Here is a 19,326-nt window from a genome sequence, read left to right on the forward strand (position 1 = left end):
ATATTGAATTCTAATAGCCATTAGGGACGAATTGGCCAGGATTAAGAATTGCTAAAAATTTCAATTAAATATTTTTTGTAACTTTGTCTTCATATCTTCCTCAGCAAAATATTTTAAGCTTGAAAGATATGCAACTCATATAATTTTAGAAGCCTTACGTCGTGCTTTTAATTGCATTTTAGCATTCCCTTGACCTTTAGTCTGTATTTTTATGCATCCAATGATATAAAAAGAAAGAGTAGAATGTTTGCAAATGGTTGAATTTTAAAAAAATCTTCACCATTGTTTGATTTTGAAATGAAATCTTAATTTTAAATACAACAAAATTTCGTTAAAAGCATGCCTTAAACTGAAGCCATATAGTATTTAGAAAATAAGCCTTAATTTCTTATCTTGGTGATAACAATAGAAAAAGAAGGCCAAAGGTAATTATTTGAAGCAACAATGAAAACTGTTTGAGTTTCACTTCAACAATGAAACATATTGTTGCAAAATATGCTTGAATCATTTTTTTATTAAATTTATTTAAAAAATAGAAAAGAATTGTATGGTAAAAAATGATATAATTGAAAAATAACTTTTCTGAGTTTTAAGATGATGTAAAAATATCTTTCTTTTGTGTTTCTGAATAAACAGAGATTTTCATGGAAAAACACCAACATTCGGTTAACACGTAATTAATTAATTAATTTTTATTAAGATCGTTCTAAGTTGCAAAATTCCAGCCTCAGAAGTATATTTATACCAATCTTGATATTCTTGTCCAAGTTTGAGAGTCAACTTGTCTATATATCTACCAGCAGTGTCTATAGAGCGCCAACACACACACGCACACAGTTATTCATATTTATCATTAAAAAAGATTTAATTTATATGGAATAAGTAAATTTATATTCTCAAATGATATTCCACTAATTCATTAAAAAGTAGTTGAAGTCATCACAGTTCTCGGTTAATAAGAGATTTCTCAAATAATTTAAAATCTAATGGCTGTAAATCACGTGATTCAGAGATTCTTCTTTATTATTATTACCTTTTATCGTTTGATGGTCCTTCACAAATCACTCGAAGCACTTCTCCGAAGAATGCAGACTGACAAACGATTTTTTAAAAGATCGTAAAAAACGGTATCACAAGGGCTCTCCCTGTATCGAGCAGGGTGGTTCAGGAGTGATAGTGGGTAAACACGGTGACGCATGAAATCGTTTGCAACTCTTAAAGCAGGCCTTATTCCGACATATTTTATGAGACACTTAAGTGCCGAAGAAAGTGTTAACGGGACGGTAAGAGCATCCCTCTTGAAAAACCCCTCCTTGCACTCATTCTGAATTACGAGGATGCATCCCCCACCCCCCGAGAAGAGGGGCACACCACGAAAGCAGGAAGAACGGGGGGTGGAAGTGGAACAAGGATGCCAGAACCTTGAGAATCAAATATCAAAAATATGCTTCCAAATTACGTTATATTTTTCATTTTTTTTGAAAAAAATTACTATTTGATAATTTGGCCTAGTAGTTAACAAATAACACAAGCTTATAATTGCGATAATACATGGCATAATATATATTAGGATGATATATATGTATTGGCATAATGCATTCTAATAATACATGGCTCTTACAAATAAAATGAAAGAATGGAATTAAATTGAAATGAAAATTATGCAAATAAGTAAATTTTATAATATCTCGAAATTTCTTGACCCTGCAGTTCGAGGGGGACTAAAGCAGCCAGCATTGTCTACATGTAATTCAACCCTGAAGTTAATAAAGAATTGCAAAGTACACAAGATTATAGTTAGCATTATATAGTTAGCAGTGGCATGGCATACATTCACTGACATAATATTTTAAAATAATACATGGCTCTTGTAAATGAAATAAAAAAATTATATATATATATATAAAATTTTTGTCAATTCCTACTTAGGTCAACACATTTTTATTTTTATTTTAGTTGCTTTTTATTAAATAATTACAATTAATATAAATATGTATATACATATAACAGAATTATAATATTAAGTGGCAATTTTTTTAATTGAATTCCTACTTATTTTTTTATATTGTTTATGATCGAGTATCGCGTCAGTAATCTCAGAACTTAGCGACAAATTTGGCGACCATTTGGTGACATGGCGACTTTGGCGACCAAATAGAAATTACTGGATATATTTAATTAATGAATTAATATTTGAAAAAAAAAACTGTATTAACATCATCCACTACAAGTTTTAAAAAATGTATTTGAACTTGAGTGGATGAATAAATATTTTATTAACGATTGAAAATTGGAACTATATATATATATATATATATATATATATATATATATATATATATATATGTATGTATGTATGTATGTATATATAGGGAGAGTGTGATCTAATAGTAGGAATTGAATGAATGAATTCCTTACAACAATCAATTATAAGACATTTTCTATAATCATTTCACTTTCATTAAGATTTAACTCTATCCATAAGAACATCTTTGAAAACCAGACAACTTTTAATCAGTATGGATACCAGGAGACAAAGAATTTATAATATTTCTTAAGCTTATCTCTTAAGGAGCGTTTTAATTTGTTTAAATTGCTTAGCAAGGGAAAATAATACTTTAAAAAAATTTAAACTATAATTAACTTTATGAAATTTAATTAAACTTCTTAATACGGGAGAAATAAAAATAAGCAATAATTCTTCAATCTAGAAACTAATTATTTTCATGGAAGAAAATACTTTCATATACATATAAAGACCAGAAAAAGAAAAATTTAAAAACATTATTATTGAAAAATATTATATAAATTTATCAAATATCTTTTTTAAATGTTTTTTTTTTTATTTATCATAAATTTAATACTTCTCTTGAAGATTTCTCGAGCCAGTATAAATGGATATATTGATATTTATTTTACGGGTTGGAGGACTCCGTCAATCGAGGTCAGTATTTCCTGTTTACTTCCTCTTAAAAGAATGATAAACTGCTTCTCTGCTTCTATTCAATTCTAAATTTTTGCTTTGCACTTTTTTTGAGTAAATCAAGTGTTACAGAATATCTGTTAAGATATTTTCTTTCGGAATTTCCCTAATAATTTGCCAAATAAGATTTATTTAATATTAAATTTTTAAATACAGGAAAATTAAAAATCGACAATATTTCTTGAAACTTAAAACTGATTTTTTTCATATGAGAGAATGATTTCATATTTAAAATTAAAATAGAATAAAAAATATTTTTTAAACCCTCCTGATTACGATATATCAATTAAATTCAAAACGTATATTTGTTTATCTTATATTGATAATGCTTTCAGCGGTTTTCTTTAATTAATACGGGGAAAATATTTGGTTTCGTGAATTTTGTTTCTAAAAAATATTGCGTCAAATTCTTTTTTTCTGTACAAAACTTTAAAAGTTTACACTTTTGTTCACATACATTTTCATATCCTTTTTTTTTCTTTCTTTTTTTGTGAATAACAACATGCGCTTAGTGCCACAATATTATTTTCGAATATTTTATTATTGTAAATAATTTGTTTCACAATCAAAAGATTAAAAACTGAATTTAACTTTTAAATACACATTTTATTTATAATTAAAAAAGTAAAATTATATTGCATTGAATACAAACTATAGGAATACTATTCCTTAAAAGAATATTTCTTTAGCATGAAGATTTTATTTCAATTACTTTAAAGTTTTACTAGTAATTAATTGAAAATTTTAAACTTTTAGAAATAAAAAAAATGCTACGGCGTCCATAAGTTGAGATCTAGCAACTATTGTTATTCAATGAAATTCAAAGGAATCAATCTTTCTAATTTTCCGGATGTTTTTCGGATTTTTACAGATTGGGGGGGGGACTTCTGAAATGGAGGTCAGCATTTCCTGTTTGCTCCCTCATAAATGGAGGATGAACTGTTTTTCATATATCATACTTTGACTTGGCACAGAGTGTATTATGACACAGAAAAAAAACAAAGTGAATAAGATGAAAATATAAAATTACTCAAACTATAGATAATTTTTAAGATAATTTTTTGTACTTTCATATATTTTTATCAATTCGTTTTCTTGCCTGTCTGCTTGATTGTCTTTTCGGTACAAATTTTGATGTAGATTTTTAAACTAATGTCCCGATGACTAAAATTTTGAAGCCTTAAACATAGTTCAGAAATGGATGGCAATGTAATATTAACTTGTCTGTTTGGTACAAATTTTATTCCTGGGAAGTAAAATAAATAAATAAAAAATAATACACCCCATCATAAAAATTATATTAATTTTTTATAATAATTTTTATTATTTAAATAATTATTTTATGTCATTATATCATTCCTTTAGTTTTAAAATACATGCAAGCTCCGTTCGTATGCAGCATTTCTGAATTGAATCGTACTAAAAGAAACCAATATATAGCGTTTCTTCTCATTTAAACCCTAAATTCATTGACGGATGAATATACTTCTAATTATGACTTATTGTTTCTAAATGCATGCTAATATTTTATTAAAAAAATAAAAAAAGTAAATTTATTTGTACATATAAAGAAGAACCTTTTCTTACGTGTTTCCTATACAATTCTACAGTTTATGTCGCCCTTTTGCTGAAATGCTCACACTTGCTCTAAAAATAGAGGAAAATCAATGTCAATTTTTCAAAATTCAGAAATTAATTAAAATGTGCTAATTAGAAATCACAGAAGAGTTTTTTGGATGATTTTAAAATATATCTTCTAAAATTATTATTTCATAAAAAAAAATTAATTTTGCATTATCATAGAACAAGAAAAATTGTGTTTTTATTGATATAGATATAATTTTTTAACCCAATTTTTCATTGATTTTCAATAATTTTTCTTATTTTGATTTGATATGGCTTCTTTAACACTGTTTTACTATTTTGATGAAATTCAAGCAATTTCATGGTTCGATCAAAGCATTCAATTGCGTGTTTTTGCAGGTACTAAAATAAAGACAGAAAAAAAATCATTTTATAGCATTAACATTAATTCAGACGAAAGGTTTCCATTTTCTTCGTTTTTATTTCATAATAATTTCACTTTCTAATTTGTTGGCTTAGTAATTTGTAGCCTCGATTTAAGAAAATTCACATTTTTCAGTTTTATCGCATGAAAAGATGAAATTTTAAATAACTGCATTTAGTTTTAATATTTTAACACATAGAAAGCCAATATTCATGGCAAAAAAACTACTTGCCATAGAACGCTTCTATTTAATAGAAATGAAGCTCAATTCACTTTTATGACATTATTTAAAACTTCAAAATTATGAGTTTTCCTTTAATAAATGCTTATCATTATTTTATGTTATCAAAAGCAGTAAAATAAAAAAAATGTAAAAACTCATTTTGTAAATTAGACTGAATAAGAAGAACTGATAATTTTTTCGACCAAAAATTTGAAAATTGCAAGAAAAATTTAAAATAAGTTTTTTTTTTTGGTCATGGTTATGAAATGGAATGGAAGCAATTATTAATTCTTTATCCGAAATTTTTACTCATTTTCAAACTATGTTTCTAAAATATTTTTTCTAATATAAGTGCATTTATTTTTAATCCTAAACCACTATACACACAGAAAAGGGGCTGGGTTTAGTCCCAATTAGACATCATGCGCGAAAAGGGTTCTGCACATTACATTTGTGCTCTATTTGGATTCACAATTTCAAAACGTTATAAAAAGATAAGTAAAGATATTATAATAAGGAGGACTCTTTTACTTAAAAATTTACTTTAAATTTATTCTTCTTTTCAAAGCTCACGATTCTTTGCCCTCATCTGAGTTGTGTTTAAATATGAAAGTCAGCGCTTATTCATTTAAATACATAAATAGTTTTAGAAAAAACTTAGTAAAGTAAAGAAATAATAGTAAAGAATAGTAATAGTAATAAAATAATAAATAAGTAATAGTAAAGAAAATTTTGTAAATCTGTTTTTCATTTTTCTTAAAAGATATAGAGCTTCAATGGATTTGATGAAGTTGGAATTTCGAAATCCAAAAGAAGAGTTTCTTATCTTTATAATTTCCATGTTAACTTATCATAATAATTTCTTAGTCACTCTCTCTAAATATATTTTTAACGCTGATTTATATTTAAACTCTGGATATTATTACGAATAGTGAATAATATAATATTTGACCGTGAAAACTACTTTCATAAAATAAAAGGCTTATATGTTATAATTCTGGATAAAGAAAATTATAGTTATTATTATTATTTGTATGTGGGGCTGTTATTACCAAGTATTCAACCATGAAATCCAATCCCTTTCTCATTACATACTCAATTTTATTTCCAAACATATTAGCTAAATTAATTTTTTTTAATTTTTTTTATTCCAATCCCTCAAAATCCCCCCAACCCAAATTTTTGCCGTCCGTTCTTCCCCATTGTAAAGAATGGAACAAGTTGTTTCAGAAATTTTTCCTCGAAGATTCGAAAAACACCCCCAATTTTTCGCAAAAAAGCACCTCCCTCTTATTTACACAACAAAAATAAACTGCACCCGACTCTATCTACGGCGTCCAGAAATACGCTATGAGATTAGTCTCTAGAGCCTTAAGGGAAAGTGTAAACAAGACATCTCTCCTGGAAAAATCATTTTCCGCAACCCCCCTCGCACACACTAACGGCATTTCTACCTCCCCTGTTCGCCATGCGTATTATATCCGCCTTTAACTTTCCCCAAACGATATTTTTTAACTTACGGGAAGGAATGGAAGCATTTTTATAATTTTTTTCTCTCTCCTCCCCTCGCGGCTTCTGTACTTTTGGAGAGCATGCGGTTATATATAAAGTATTAAATAAATAAATAAATGGGGACCAGAAAAGCCCGATAGAAGTGCGGGGAGGGTACGGTTAGAGTCTTTTGCAGACAGATGGTACACCCAGGCGGCAGCCACGTGCATATCTTTTGTTGTGTTGCCAGCTGTCGAGACGAAATTGCAGGTGTGACTACACGACGCAGGAACTACGTCATCAGGATCAGAAGCCCGCGGAATCGAGGATATCGTTTGGTGGAGGATGGAAAGAAAAAGTGATCGGGTAAGATTTTTTGACCCTCCCCCCCCCCTTCTCTTGAACACCCATGTCTTTCCTGTCCCAAAACAGAAGTACACTTCCGGATTTGAAATCATATGAAAAATAACTTCTGAATGCTTTTACAGACATTTCTTGAAGTGTGAGTTAAGAATGGGTGACTGAAGTCCTATATAAAATGATAGTTAAATATTTATACACATATAAAGAAGAAAATAAAATTATTATACATACAATCATAGTCTTTGCATTTCAAAAACAAACTTTAATCAGAAAATCTTTTTTTTTTTTTTTTTTTATTAATTAGGAATTGCTTCAATTATGGGACGAGATCTCAAATGGGGTTTTGGGACCCAATTCGGGGGGGGGGATATAAAAATATTTGCAGTTTCTACATTTAAAAAATATTTGTAACGTTTGTTAAAAAATAAATAAAAAAATTCCCAATTTGAGACATTTCAATAAATTTTCCAAAGTAATTATATTCAGAAATATTAACAATAAATAAGTTTAATTTTTCTTTTTAATTAATCATGACATCATTTTAATGTTTGTTTTGAAATTATGGAATTACAAATATTCGTATCGCATGAAATAGGATCCATTTGAACGAAAAGAGGACCGGTAAATGATTTTCTAATTGTAGGGCTGGGGGGTGGGAGGAGGAGGGTCACTAGTAGAACAAGAAGAGAAGAGAAGAGAGCATTTTCATGTAAATCTAAAATCGGAAATTTTCATATTGGAATTATAAAATGGGATAATTAAAGCTTCACTGAGTGATTTTTTCTAAATTAGTCCGTAAATGCAATTAAAAAAACTGCTTTATTTTTAATTTACTTCACTAAAATATTCTAAATTAATGCACGAATTTTTTTTAATGAATACTTTAATTTATATTGTATGTCTTTTTTTTTTTTTTTTTTTTTGAAAAAAATTACATAGTTGAATAGTGTTGGAGAATCTTTTATTCAAAAATGGGGTCACAAAAAAATGTTTGATGAAAAGGAGGTCAAGAAGGGAAAAAGTATTTATGAAACCCCCACATGAAAAAAATGAGTTTATCTCTTATTGATTTGTTCTTCAGCAAAAAAATCATATTTTATGATAAATACTTCAAAGACAAATGAATATCGTTTATAACAATACAAATAGATACATAAAATATTTTCGATAAATATTTTAAATATAAATAAAGATCGTTTCCTACTTTATAAATAAATAAATTTTACAAAATATTTATTTATTAATTTTACATATATTTTATTTCGAAGTTGGCATTTTAAATTGCCTTAATTCAGCTGATTTGAAAAATATCCAAGAATTGAATTTCAAAACCTGTTTATCATATTTATGATTGAGCAGAAAACATTGCATTCTTTGAACTTTTTCCAGGTTATAAAACAAATACTGTTTAAAAAATATCGGCATTTATATTAAACTATCGTTTATGATATAATAGATAATATGACGAGTTATAAATATTTTCTAGTGTATATTCTACTTTAATTCCTAATTTTTTTAAAAAAATGTTTAACTTAGACTAGAATTTGATTTCCCAGAGTAGAAATCTACAATTAAAAAAATCTCATTAATTTTTTAAATATTATTTGCAAAATCTGCTATTATTACAATTACTTTTTATACCTTGATATGTATACAGTCATACTAAATAAAAAATTATAGCTTTTATGAAGAAAAACATTAAATATTCAACAGTATCAGTTTTTTTTTTATAGACTGAATGTATCTTTTTTATAGAAGATCTATTTATTTAAGCTAATAGGTTTTATTTAATTAATCACTATATAAAACTTTAATGCATTCTTATGTTACTTTGACTTAAAGAAGTAAAGAAGTTATTTTTTAAAAATCAAAATTATAGTTTATAAATATAAATTATACGAAACAATGATTAAAATATATAGCATGCTTCATGTTTGTCTCGGTATTACGACATATTTGGTTCAATAACTCAAAAGCACTTTCGAAAACTATTTAACTTTATAGCAAATAATATAAAAATAAAGAGCTTTTCTTTTTTTGGAAGACGCTAAGCGAAATTCAAGGAAAAAATATCAAATCAAGCACTACGTACAATCCTCATTTAGAACATGTGATTTGGTGTCACTGGTAGTTGTAGTAGTAACAGCAGCAAAACTTGAATCAGCTGCCCAGCTGCGCTTAGTATTTCATGAACCTCTCCCCCCCTTCCTTTCCCCGCTCCCGTGTATTTCTTTCCCCCTTTTGAACGCGTGTTCTGTTTCCCTCCCCACAAACTCTCTGGGGTGTTGCAAAGACCGCTTGGAAGTTTCAGTTTGGTGTTATTCGTCGCAGCGAGAAGTTTAGGTGTATTTTACCTTGCCTGTAAGAAGATCAAACGATTTTTATACATTTTTTTTTAATTTCCTGTTTAATTCGTTTTGCGTTCTTGTTGTTCCTGATTCGTATTGCCATGACACTACTATATGATCCAATACTGAAGAATAATTCTTATTTAATTCATTTGATAAAAGTATTTTTGTTTTGTTGTTGGATGTGAAAATATCAACAAATTTTTCCAAAAGTGTGAGTGTTGCTTTGGACTTATACGAGAAATACAAATTGTTCAAGATATTTGAATTTATATTTTCATCGAAGGATTATAATTTTGGATCTTAACTATGTTCTTTTACCAAAAATGTGACTTTTCAACTATGTGATCTCGCAAGGCGCGAAGTTTTTGGAACTAGTTCTTCATGTTTTTGTGTGAATTTTTCGATTGGACGGAACTTGTTCGAGTGCAATATGAATTCCTTGTTAACGACTATGCCAAGGTCCTTTTTTTCACGTCAGATGGTGAGCCCTACGCCTCATATTTACGCAGGTAATTTATTCTTTTATATAACTATATCTTTAACAAGCATTAGTGATTCATAAATGTATTTTGGAACAAGCAGGATAAATTGTTATTGTATGGCGCGCAAATTGTAACTTTTATCGAATAAATAATTACCTAATAGCAATTAGGAAAAAAAAATCGTTAATAATTTTGAAAAGTAGTTGCTACATTTAATATTCTTTTAAAATAATGATATTCATATCAAGCATTTATATTTAATAAGTAAATAAGAAAAATTATACGAATAATGTTATTTTATCACATTGTAGCCAGTCACAATGCCATTTACCAAATTTCTGAATTTTTTTAAAAATGATTAATTATTTTAAGCCGATTTGCAAAAAAAATAATAAAAATCTGATAACAAATAATAAAAATTAATTAGAAAATTGAGATGAAATTGTTGAATCCTTCTTGCGTTACAACAATCTGTATGGATCTTAAATATTGAAACTCTAATATTTCGTATATATATATTTATATTTTTATTACAATTTTTGATATGAAAATTATCACTAATCTTAAACATTGATTATAAACTCCATAGTTACTTAAATAATTTCTATCAAATGTGTAATATAAAAGAGAATTGTAAAGAAGCTTGCATAGGTTTAATTTTAGATAGTAGTGTCGATTATATTAATGAATTCATTTTCTTTATTTTTTAAATAGCAAAATATGAGTTGCTGTTATAGTTATAATAATAATTATTATTATATATATATATTAACATTTGAAGCTTATCTCCTCTAACATAGGGTATATGTAACATACGGATTTTCTTAAACTGAAACAACTGTTTAAAACTTCCATGTATTTATATTAGAAAAGATTAGCTTTGTTTAACATAATGCACGATCTAATATATAAGCGTATTCATAAGACTATGCATTTTTTTGAGAAAATCATTGTTTTCAATCATTTTATATGTCCTTCTAATAATTCATAACAACATTCAATGCTTTCCAATTACTTAAATTTTATGGAGTCAATTTTCATATCATTGACATGTTAGAAAGGCAAGTATATATGCCAGTTCCTATATAACTGCCCAGCCTATAATGCGTTGCGATGTCTTTTTTTTCCCCTCCTTTCTTTCTTTCTTTCTTTCTTTCTTTTTTTTTTTTTGAATTTCATTTGATGTCCATCATGTGAACATTAATTCATTCATTAGTGCCAAATTAATTTATGTATCGAAAAAATAATTATGTAAATTCATGAAATAAAAAAAAAAATTAGAGATTCAATGTTCCAAATAAAAATTTTCATTTCTGTTTGGAATGGGAAAATGATTTTTTTATTTTATTTCTTTATTCTTTATAGTTTACATTATAGTAGTGAAATAAAAGAGTTAAAGGCAGAGAGAGAGAATGACTTGCTAATTTTTTATTTAAATAAAATAAAGGGTTTCGAAACTTTTATCTTTTAATGCATAGAAAGCAAATTTTTTAAAAATTAAATGCTTGTATGTTTACTTGCTAGTGTTCGTTTTAATGAACAAATGTTACTCCAAATTATTAAATCATCAAAAATACATTTTAACTAATTTTTGTGACGGCTTAGTAAATTTTGATCACTTCCAACACTTAAAGTTCAGCAACAAAATTTTAGTACACTAATTTTAGAAGATTTATAGTGCATAATTATGCTCTAGTTTTGGTTTACGAAAGAATCTTTTGCGTCACTAAGTAAATAAGAAATAACAGATGCACTATTAATGCGATTTAAATTAATTGAAACAATCTGTTTTTCCCTCAAACGAGTGGCAACCCAAACAACTAAAACTGAAATTAGGATACTAACTAATTAGTTCTGCAGTCTTATTAAAAAATAAATTACTTCCCCCGTGTTACCTCCAGAGAAATTTCCAAAAATTACACCGCGTCAATTTAAAAACAAATAAGGCAGGAAGGAACAGCAAAACTTCCAACTGCCAGAAGAAAGAAAGAAACACCGGTAGGTATGAAAAACAAAACTAAAAGCGCTTAAAACTCACTCTAGTCGCTGCCTACCCCCTCTGATCGCTAAATAACGGCAGCATTTCTGTAGTTATTGAGCGCGCAGTGTGCAGGCCTCTGATTGGCAGAGAGGCTTTCAGAGGTCGGCTTGCCACTGGTTGAGAGACGCTGTCTGTCACAGCTGCCGGCGCTTGCTGCCAGAAATTGAGAAGAGAACTTGAAGGTAGACAGAAGCCGAAATTGGCGACTTTTCGCCCACGTATTACTGATGGTGTAGTGAGAATAAGGTGCAATATTGTTGCAATTTTTTCTTTTCTATCTGTGTCTCTTTAACTGCTCGCCGAGTCTCCAAAAGGGGATTGCATTGAACAATATTAGGGTTCTTGAAACTTTTATGTCTCCTTCATTTTCAGAATGTCTTTTATCAAAAAATATTTTATTTTAAATTATTTAAATCAAACGAATTGGAAGATCGCATCCAGTTTCCGCCGACGACCCGCGGTACATGTGGAGCTGGTATATGCATCCTAAGTGTTTTCACGTTGGTATATTGGGAAGTTTGGGGAATGAGATACCGTATAAAGTGTCCCTCTTTTCATTTAACCAGTGATCAAAATCATACATCTTCCCCAAAACTACACTCATGTAATTTTGCGACAGAATGTTAATCAAATTAATCTAATTTTGAGGATTGCATAGGTGCTGCAATTGCAGTTTTTTTGCCTCTAAGCAGGACTAATTGAATAGTTATTAGAGACACCGTATCTCATATAGTTATTGTTTGGTTGTCTCTAATAAATATGTAAATACATTACTCTTTTCCGTTCTGTACTATCATCGCATGGAAGGTATTCTTTCGTTACTGATGAGAACAAGAATAAGAAAATCCATGGATGATGAAAAAGAAATCTGATATTATGTTCGAATGACTGGAAAGAATAAAACTAAAAAAAAATTCTTTTTCTTTTTCCTCATTACAATTCTCTATTTTAAGGTGTTATTCGAGATTTTGTCTAGATTGAAATGTAAAAGTTGAGTTGTGATTAGTGCTGAATAATATCGGAAAGTAATTTGATATTATTTTCTTATTTAAAATTATCTTTAATAAAAAATATGGGCAAAAAGGACGCTAGGTTAAAAAATTTAATACAGATTTGGTAAAAAAATATTTTTAAAATTCTTTTATTATTATGAATTGAAAATAACTTTTAAAAATTTATTTTTTGATTTTTGCGACTTTCAGGTATTTTTCAAATAAAAAAAAATAAAGCTATGAATAAATATGTTTTTATTTTTATTTACTTATTTTACCTGAAGAGTACTCCCAAGGGAAAAAAACATGCATGATTGTGTTTGCAGAAAGTCTTGTTATGAACTATCTTTTTTTTATTTTTTAGTTTGTTATTTCTCACTAAAAATAAAGAATGCAACAACAACAAAAAAAAAAAAAAAAAAAGGAAAATATTCATTTTAACATTGGATTAAATAAAATTTTTGCCTATTTAAATGTTTCAAAATCAAAACATCCCCCTTTAGAATTGAAATATGAAAAGGAAATCGGTTTCATAATATAAAATTAAATTAAATTTTAAAAAAATTCTTTCTTTCTTAGTACTGTAATTCAATGTAACTTGTTGAGTAATTTATTTCACAGTTTACATAATAGAGCAATGGTTCTGAATTTAATTTCTAGCACGAGTTTTTATATCTTAACACTTTCAAATAATTTTTCTTAGTTTCTCACCTATTTCTGTTGAATTTGAAATAATTAATATCGTGTTCTTTATATGTTCTTTTGATTGACATTTTAATTTTTGACTTAAAATATTCCTTTCCCTTTTGTTGCATTTTTGTTTCGCCTTTTGTTATATCTTTGAAAAAATTTGTGGTTTTTTAAGTACTCTTGGGTAATATCGTCTCTTTCAAAAGAGAAGGCACCCATTGAAAATTAGAATTATTGCAAATATTCATTTTGAAGAGTTTTATACGCGCTTCCCTCTTTCATTAATATACTTTCGCTCTTTAAGTGATTCCAAGGCTATAGTACCAGTTATTCTTTTTAATTTCTTGTTTATGAAGTATAAAGAAATGTATTAAAATCTTACAAAAAATCGACCTCGTTTCTATGAGTTTCTGCGTTTCAGACCCTCCCGAATCTACTAAAGAACACGTTTCAAACTGCGCATGCATGTCTATCGGTCCATTTGTAAATAAGATGATAAATAAATGGAACCGGTACACAAATAAAACTTTATATGTTGTCTTTAATATGCATCACATTTTTTGCGTTCAAGCTCACGTGAAGACGATAAATGAAAAACAGAACAAGCCTCATAGACGAAACTTGGGATACGGTTTTGTCATTAAATTGTAGCTTTGTAATGTGGAAAATAGAAATTATTATGTAAACACCTGGACAGTCCATATAAAAAAAGAAATTTTACCTTCAAATGAGCAGGGAAAAAAATGTGGAAAGTATTTTTCTTTTTCCACAAACTTCTCAATTTAAGACAATATTTGTCTAGCCCTTAAGATAAGAGTATATTGCAGTTTCCGTGCATTTTTGATTTGAATATTAATATTACATTACTGAATTTTCATCAAAAATATTATATACTGTATAATATACCCAGTGTTGCTCGAGTTAAAAATATTTTCATATTTTTTATTAATGAAAATTTAATTATTTAACTGTTACAAACTTCCATTTGTACGTTTTTTTTTTTTAATTCAGTATGAGCGAACAGAATTTGTACTTAACTTTGGAAATGACGTAAGATCTTTCAGTCGTCTGCAAATTTATTTTTGTTAGAATAATTTTGCACCAATTTATTGCCAAAATTTATCTATATGTAGTTTCTCGAAGAATTACAGAACGTACTAGAAGTACCAAACAATTTTTTTTAATTACAGAAGGTTTACTTATCCCATAAGTCATTTATATGATTTTTAAAGAATGATACGACATTTAAGATTATAAGCAGGAATTTAAACATTATAATTTGGAGTATGGAAACAAGCATTTTCAAAGTCAAAATCCAATCTTTTCCATCTTAAATGAAAAATAATTTTTTAAAATATTTCTAAATGACAGGAAATTTTAAAACTGCATATTTTCAATTTAGAGAAGCATTTTTTTTCTTCCTTTTTTTACTATCAATAAGATAGAATTCACCTTACTTAAATATGTCTCTTTCTCATGATTTAGTTTCCTGAAATTCAGTCAGCTAAATAAATTCTAAAAACCCATATATTGTTTAATTCACACACTACGCATGCGCAATGGAAATATTAATTTTAATTAACAAAATTTAACTCGTTGCCAAGAATTTTTTACTAGAATGTTTTTTATGCTTCACAGTATTTGTGGAAAAATAAAATGAAGGCAATCCTGTAGTTTGGAAAAAATGTAGTTTAGAGGGGAAAAATAGTATTTAATTCTTGTTTATATAAATAAAATTTAATCTTAGTATTTATGTTTTATATAACTGAATAAAACTATCTAATAATGTATTATGCAATGAAACATTTTAAACAATTATGCTTTATACCTTAATCGCAATTAAACCTTTAATTTTTGCGCACACACATTCAATAAAAGATTCATTCGTCGTATTCTGTATATTCTTAGTTGAAACTAATATTTTTCTTTGATTAAAAATGATAGCGATAATTCTCAAATGCTGGTATTAAACATTGTTCCAATTTCGAGACTTTTTAATTATATGAAGATCTTCGGAAAACATTCAAATTATTGTATGTATTTTGAAAGATTACTTTAGTTTAAGATATGAACTTTGAATCAGTCTAGAATATAAATATTAAAAAAAGTGTTGAAATTTCCCGATACTATTCATATAATTTTGCTTAAAATCAATGTAATTAAAAATGGCATATTTTTACAATAACGATTTTTTTAACTTTTAAAGACACACTTTCAAATTATCAATTATTTAACTTATAGTTTATTTTTTTAATGAAATAATCATATTTTGTCACGAAATTTCTTTTATTAACCAGCACATGCTAAGATTCAAAATTTTATCAATGTAGTTGTTCGGCTTCATAATTAAATGACATTCGGTGATTTATCATCATATTTGGATTGACAGAACTAAAGCAAAATATTCTGATACAGTGTATGCCAGAACAAGATCATTTCGAAAAATATCTTACTGGAAACAAAAAAGAAAAGAAATGAAAAAAGAAAGGATTGAGAAGGAAAGAATATGAAATCTAGAAGAATGTATATAAATTTATATTTTGTGATTTTGCATAAAATATAGTTTTGAAAAAAAAAATAAGTAATTAAAAATGAAAAAAAAATATGTTCAAAATTAAATGATTAAATTATTATTAATCTTTTCAGAATCTTTCAAATCAATATAACATTTGTTAGAAAAAGAAAAAAAAAAGTCATACGACTTTAAATCAGCCATCTTACTAATAAAAAAATATTAAATTTGTTTTCTCGGAATAAAAACAATATAAAATTGTAAGAAATTTTTGAACTTCTAGCATATTTTACGCAACTTCTTTTCGCATGTTTAATCGTTTTAAAGATGAATATATCAATAACTTGCAAACAAGTAAAATTTTTCATCGAGAACAAGAAATCTGTTTAAAAAAAATCTTCTGACGTCACAAATTGTAAACAACTCTGATTAATTGATCAAGAATGAAAACAAATTCTATCAAACCCGATACTAAAACGTACCATTATTTTGTCATTGGCGCGATCGATCAAAGCTAATTGGTTGAACTGACAGCTGAACACTCAAGAGATCAACTTCACAAAGAGATGAAAAACGAAAAAACACTGTGTGCTTGGCGACGGAATCAATCACTAGGAGTTTGCCAAATTGGCGAGAGCTTTGGCGCTGCGTTGATTGAAGTCCCGTAAGTTGTGGCAACCCATGAGGCGTGAAATCCAGATGCCAGATGCACAAGAAGAGGAAAGATTGAACCTGAATAACGGACCTAAAATTCCACGCAAGGTGCATCAGTGCCGAGTTCAAGAGCCGATGGTTTTTAAGTTGATTAACTTTGACTCGAGTTTTCGGTGCTGTGCGCTGTAGATAAAAGGAGGAAAAATTGCTTAGAACTTATCAATAGCCGCCAATTTTTGCCGGTGAGTAATTTCATCTGAATGGTGTTGTTTTAAATCGTGAATTCGGCGTTTATTGAAGTAGAATTAAAGTTGGTTGAATTCCAAGAATTGCGAATGGACCAGTTTCAAATATAATTTGCAACAAATAAAATATATAAAAAGATATTCAGTTATTTAATCTTTTGGAAAAAGAAAGTACTTTGACAAAAATTCGATAAATTTAAATGTAATTTAAAAAAAAAAAAAAAAATTTCAAATATAGGATATACTTAAAATTTTTTTTTAATAAATAGCTAATATTTTTGATAAAATATCAATGAAACAAATGTTTCATTTTTGAATGTTATTTGCTAATATATTAAAATGAATCAAACTATTCCTTTCATTTATTTCATTCAAATTCTATTCTGAAATATTTGTTAAAAATTCCACTCATAAGAATATATATATATATATATATATATATATAAGCGCACACTTTGATAACTAGAGTCTAAAGAACGTGGTGAATATAAATAGCACTAACTCCAAAATACACTATAAAGTACATATTTTACCTGAAATATTGAAAGTCTTGAAGAAATCGTTCCTTTCTAATATTTCCATATGTATTTGATTAATTAGTTTGTAAAGCAAAATAGTATTTTCAATACCATTAATTCAGAGAGACACTTATTTGAAATTGAATAAGTTTAAGTACAACAAGCCCGATTGTTTTTCAAAATATGTTTGTTTAAAACTATAATAGGGGAGGAAATTGACTAGACATTTATGTTACATAAGTGTGAACACTCAATTATACTACATAACTAGGTGATATACACAGAATTTTGAAAAAATAAATAAAATTTAACAAGATAATACTTTAATATTATAAAATTTATATTTTAATATTTGTTCCTGAAATCTGTTAGATTCCAGATAAATTATGTATAATTATTTACATTTTCTATTGCATTCTGAAATTTTTAAACCGTCGGAGCTAATTTTTTTCGATAAATAGTTGATAATTTTTTTTCAAAATAATAAAATAATTTGCATTATAGGTGGATATTTGGAGGCAAATAAATGAAGAGATTAAAAATATAACCGATACTTTTATTCAGCAAGGATGGCAACACTAAAAACAACGATGTGTTAAATGTATGGAAACTCAATTTTTAAGTAATACAAAATTAACTAATTCAATTGATTGTCACTTTTTTTATAAAAAATTTCGTTATAAATTTTCTTTGATTTACAGTCTTTATGAGCAACATTTCAGGAAAATCTATTCGTAATTGGAATTTCTGTAGCATAAAATTTATTCTGATTTTACACAGATGATGAAACTAATTACGCATTGTTTTATTACTCTAAATGTATAAATTTTTATTTCATTTAAAAAAAATGAAAATATGAATAAAATTTCAATAAAAAGCAAATTTAATGCTAAAGTAAATAGTCTGTTGTCATCCATTTGCTTTCAATAATTCTTAAATGCAAATTTTAAATTTCTTTTATTATAAAACTTATAAAACTTCCGATAATACCTTTAACTTTTAATGTATTAAGAATTTCTATATGTTGCTCATGAAACATTGAGAACTGAAAATTGAGGAAAATGGGGAAATTAGATAAAAAATTTCCACAAATCTTGCTCTCTATTTAATGTTACTTACATAGAATAGAATAGCATATTCTGATAAAACTTCTTTTTTTTCATTGTTATTTAAAAAAATGATTATCATTTCTTTTGAATATATTTAAGAATTAAAATGTCTTTATTTTTCAGTGAATTAAAAATACTTTCTTTATGAAATATTTTGTACCATATTTTGTGCAATTTTGCAAATGCAACAGAGAAAAAAAAAATAATATTGGAGCCAAAATTAGAAGCAATGCAAACTTTAATTTAAAACTTTAATTATTAAATAAACGAAATGTTCCTCTAGAATTACATCATAATCAGTGAATTTTTTTGAGATTTTTGGAATGTAAATTTTTAATTAATACCCATTTTACTGAAGAAGTTACTCTCAAAATTCAATAAAATCTTATAATATTGGACATGAGAGTTGAACTAAAATTTTTTTGGAACTGCGCATGTTTACAAAAAGTGACACGTAATTGAAGCTTTTGGAGTTTCATTAACAAGAATGAATGTTTACTATCTTTTACGCACTTTTTTTATGAATTAATATATCATTTTAAGAATAAATTCCTCAAAACCAAATTTCATAAAAATGCTATAATTACAGAGTGTTAAAATGTCTCAAATTTTAGAAATTTATGGACGAATAAATTTACGGCAAAATTCGATTTATTCAGTTATT

At 27.1% G+C, this 19,326-nt stretch overlaps 1 protein-coding gene across 4 annotated transcripts in view; it reads left to right on the forward strand.

Moving 5' to 3' along the window:
• The first annotated feature begins 9,371 nt into the window (after window positions 1-9,371).
• Window positions 9,372-19,326, forward strand: part of LOC129973069 (protein CBFA2T1-like) — a 92,932-nt gene continuing 82,977 nt past the window's right edge. For 2 of the 4 annotated variants that reach the window (XM_056087431.1, XM_056087432.1), the window contains exon 1: window positions 9,372-9,928. In XM_056087431.1, the coding sequence (XP_055943406.1) occupies window positions 9,850-9,928 (79 nt within the window). In that variant the 5' untranslated portion in view covers window positions 9,372-9,849. Of the gene's footprint in view, window positions 9,929-16,817; window positions 17,033-19,326 lie in introns of those variants that run through there. The other 2 variants (XM_056087437.1, XM_056087438.1) reach the window with 1 other exon arrangement.

The sequence above is a fragment of the Argiope bruennichi genome, chromosome 6 (assembly GCF_947563725.1).
Source record: "Argiope bruennichi chromosome 6, qqArgBrue1.1, whole genome shotgun sequence".
NCBI classification, from domain to species: Eukaryota; Metazoa; Arthropoda; class Arachnida; order Araneae; family Araneidae; genus Argiope; species Argiope bruennichi.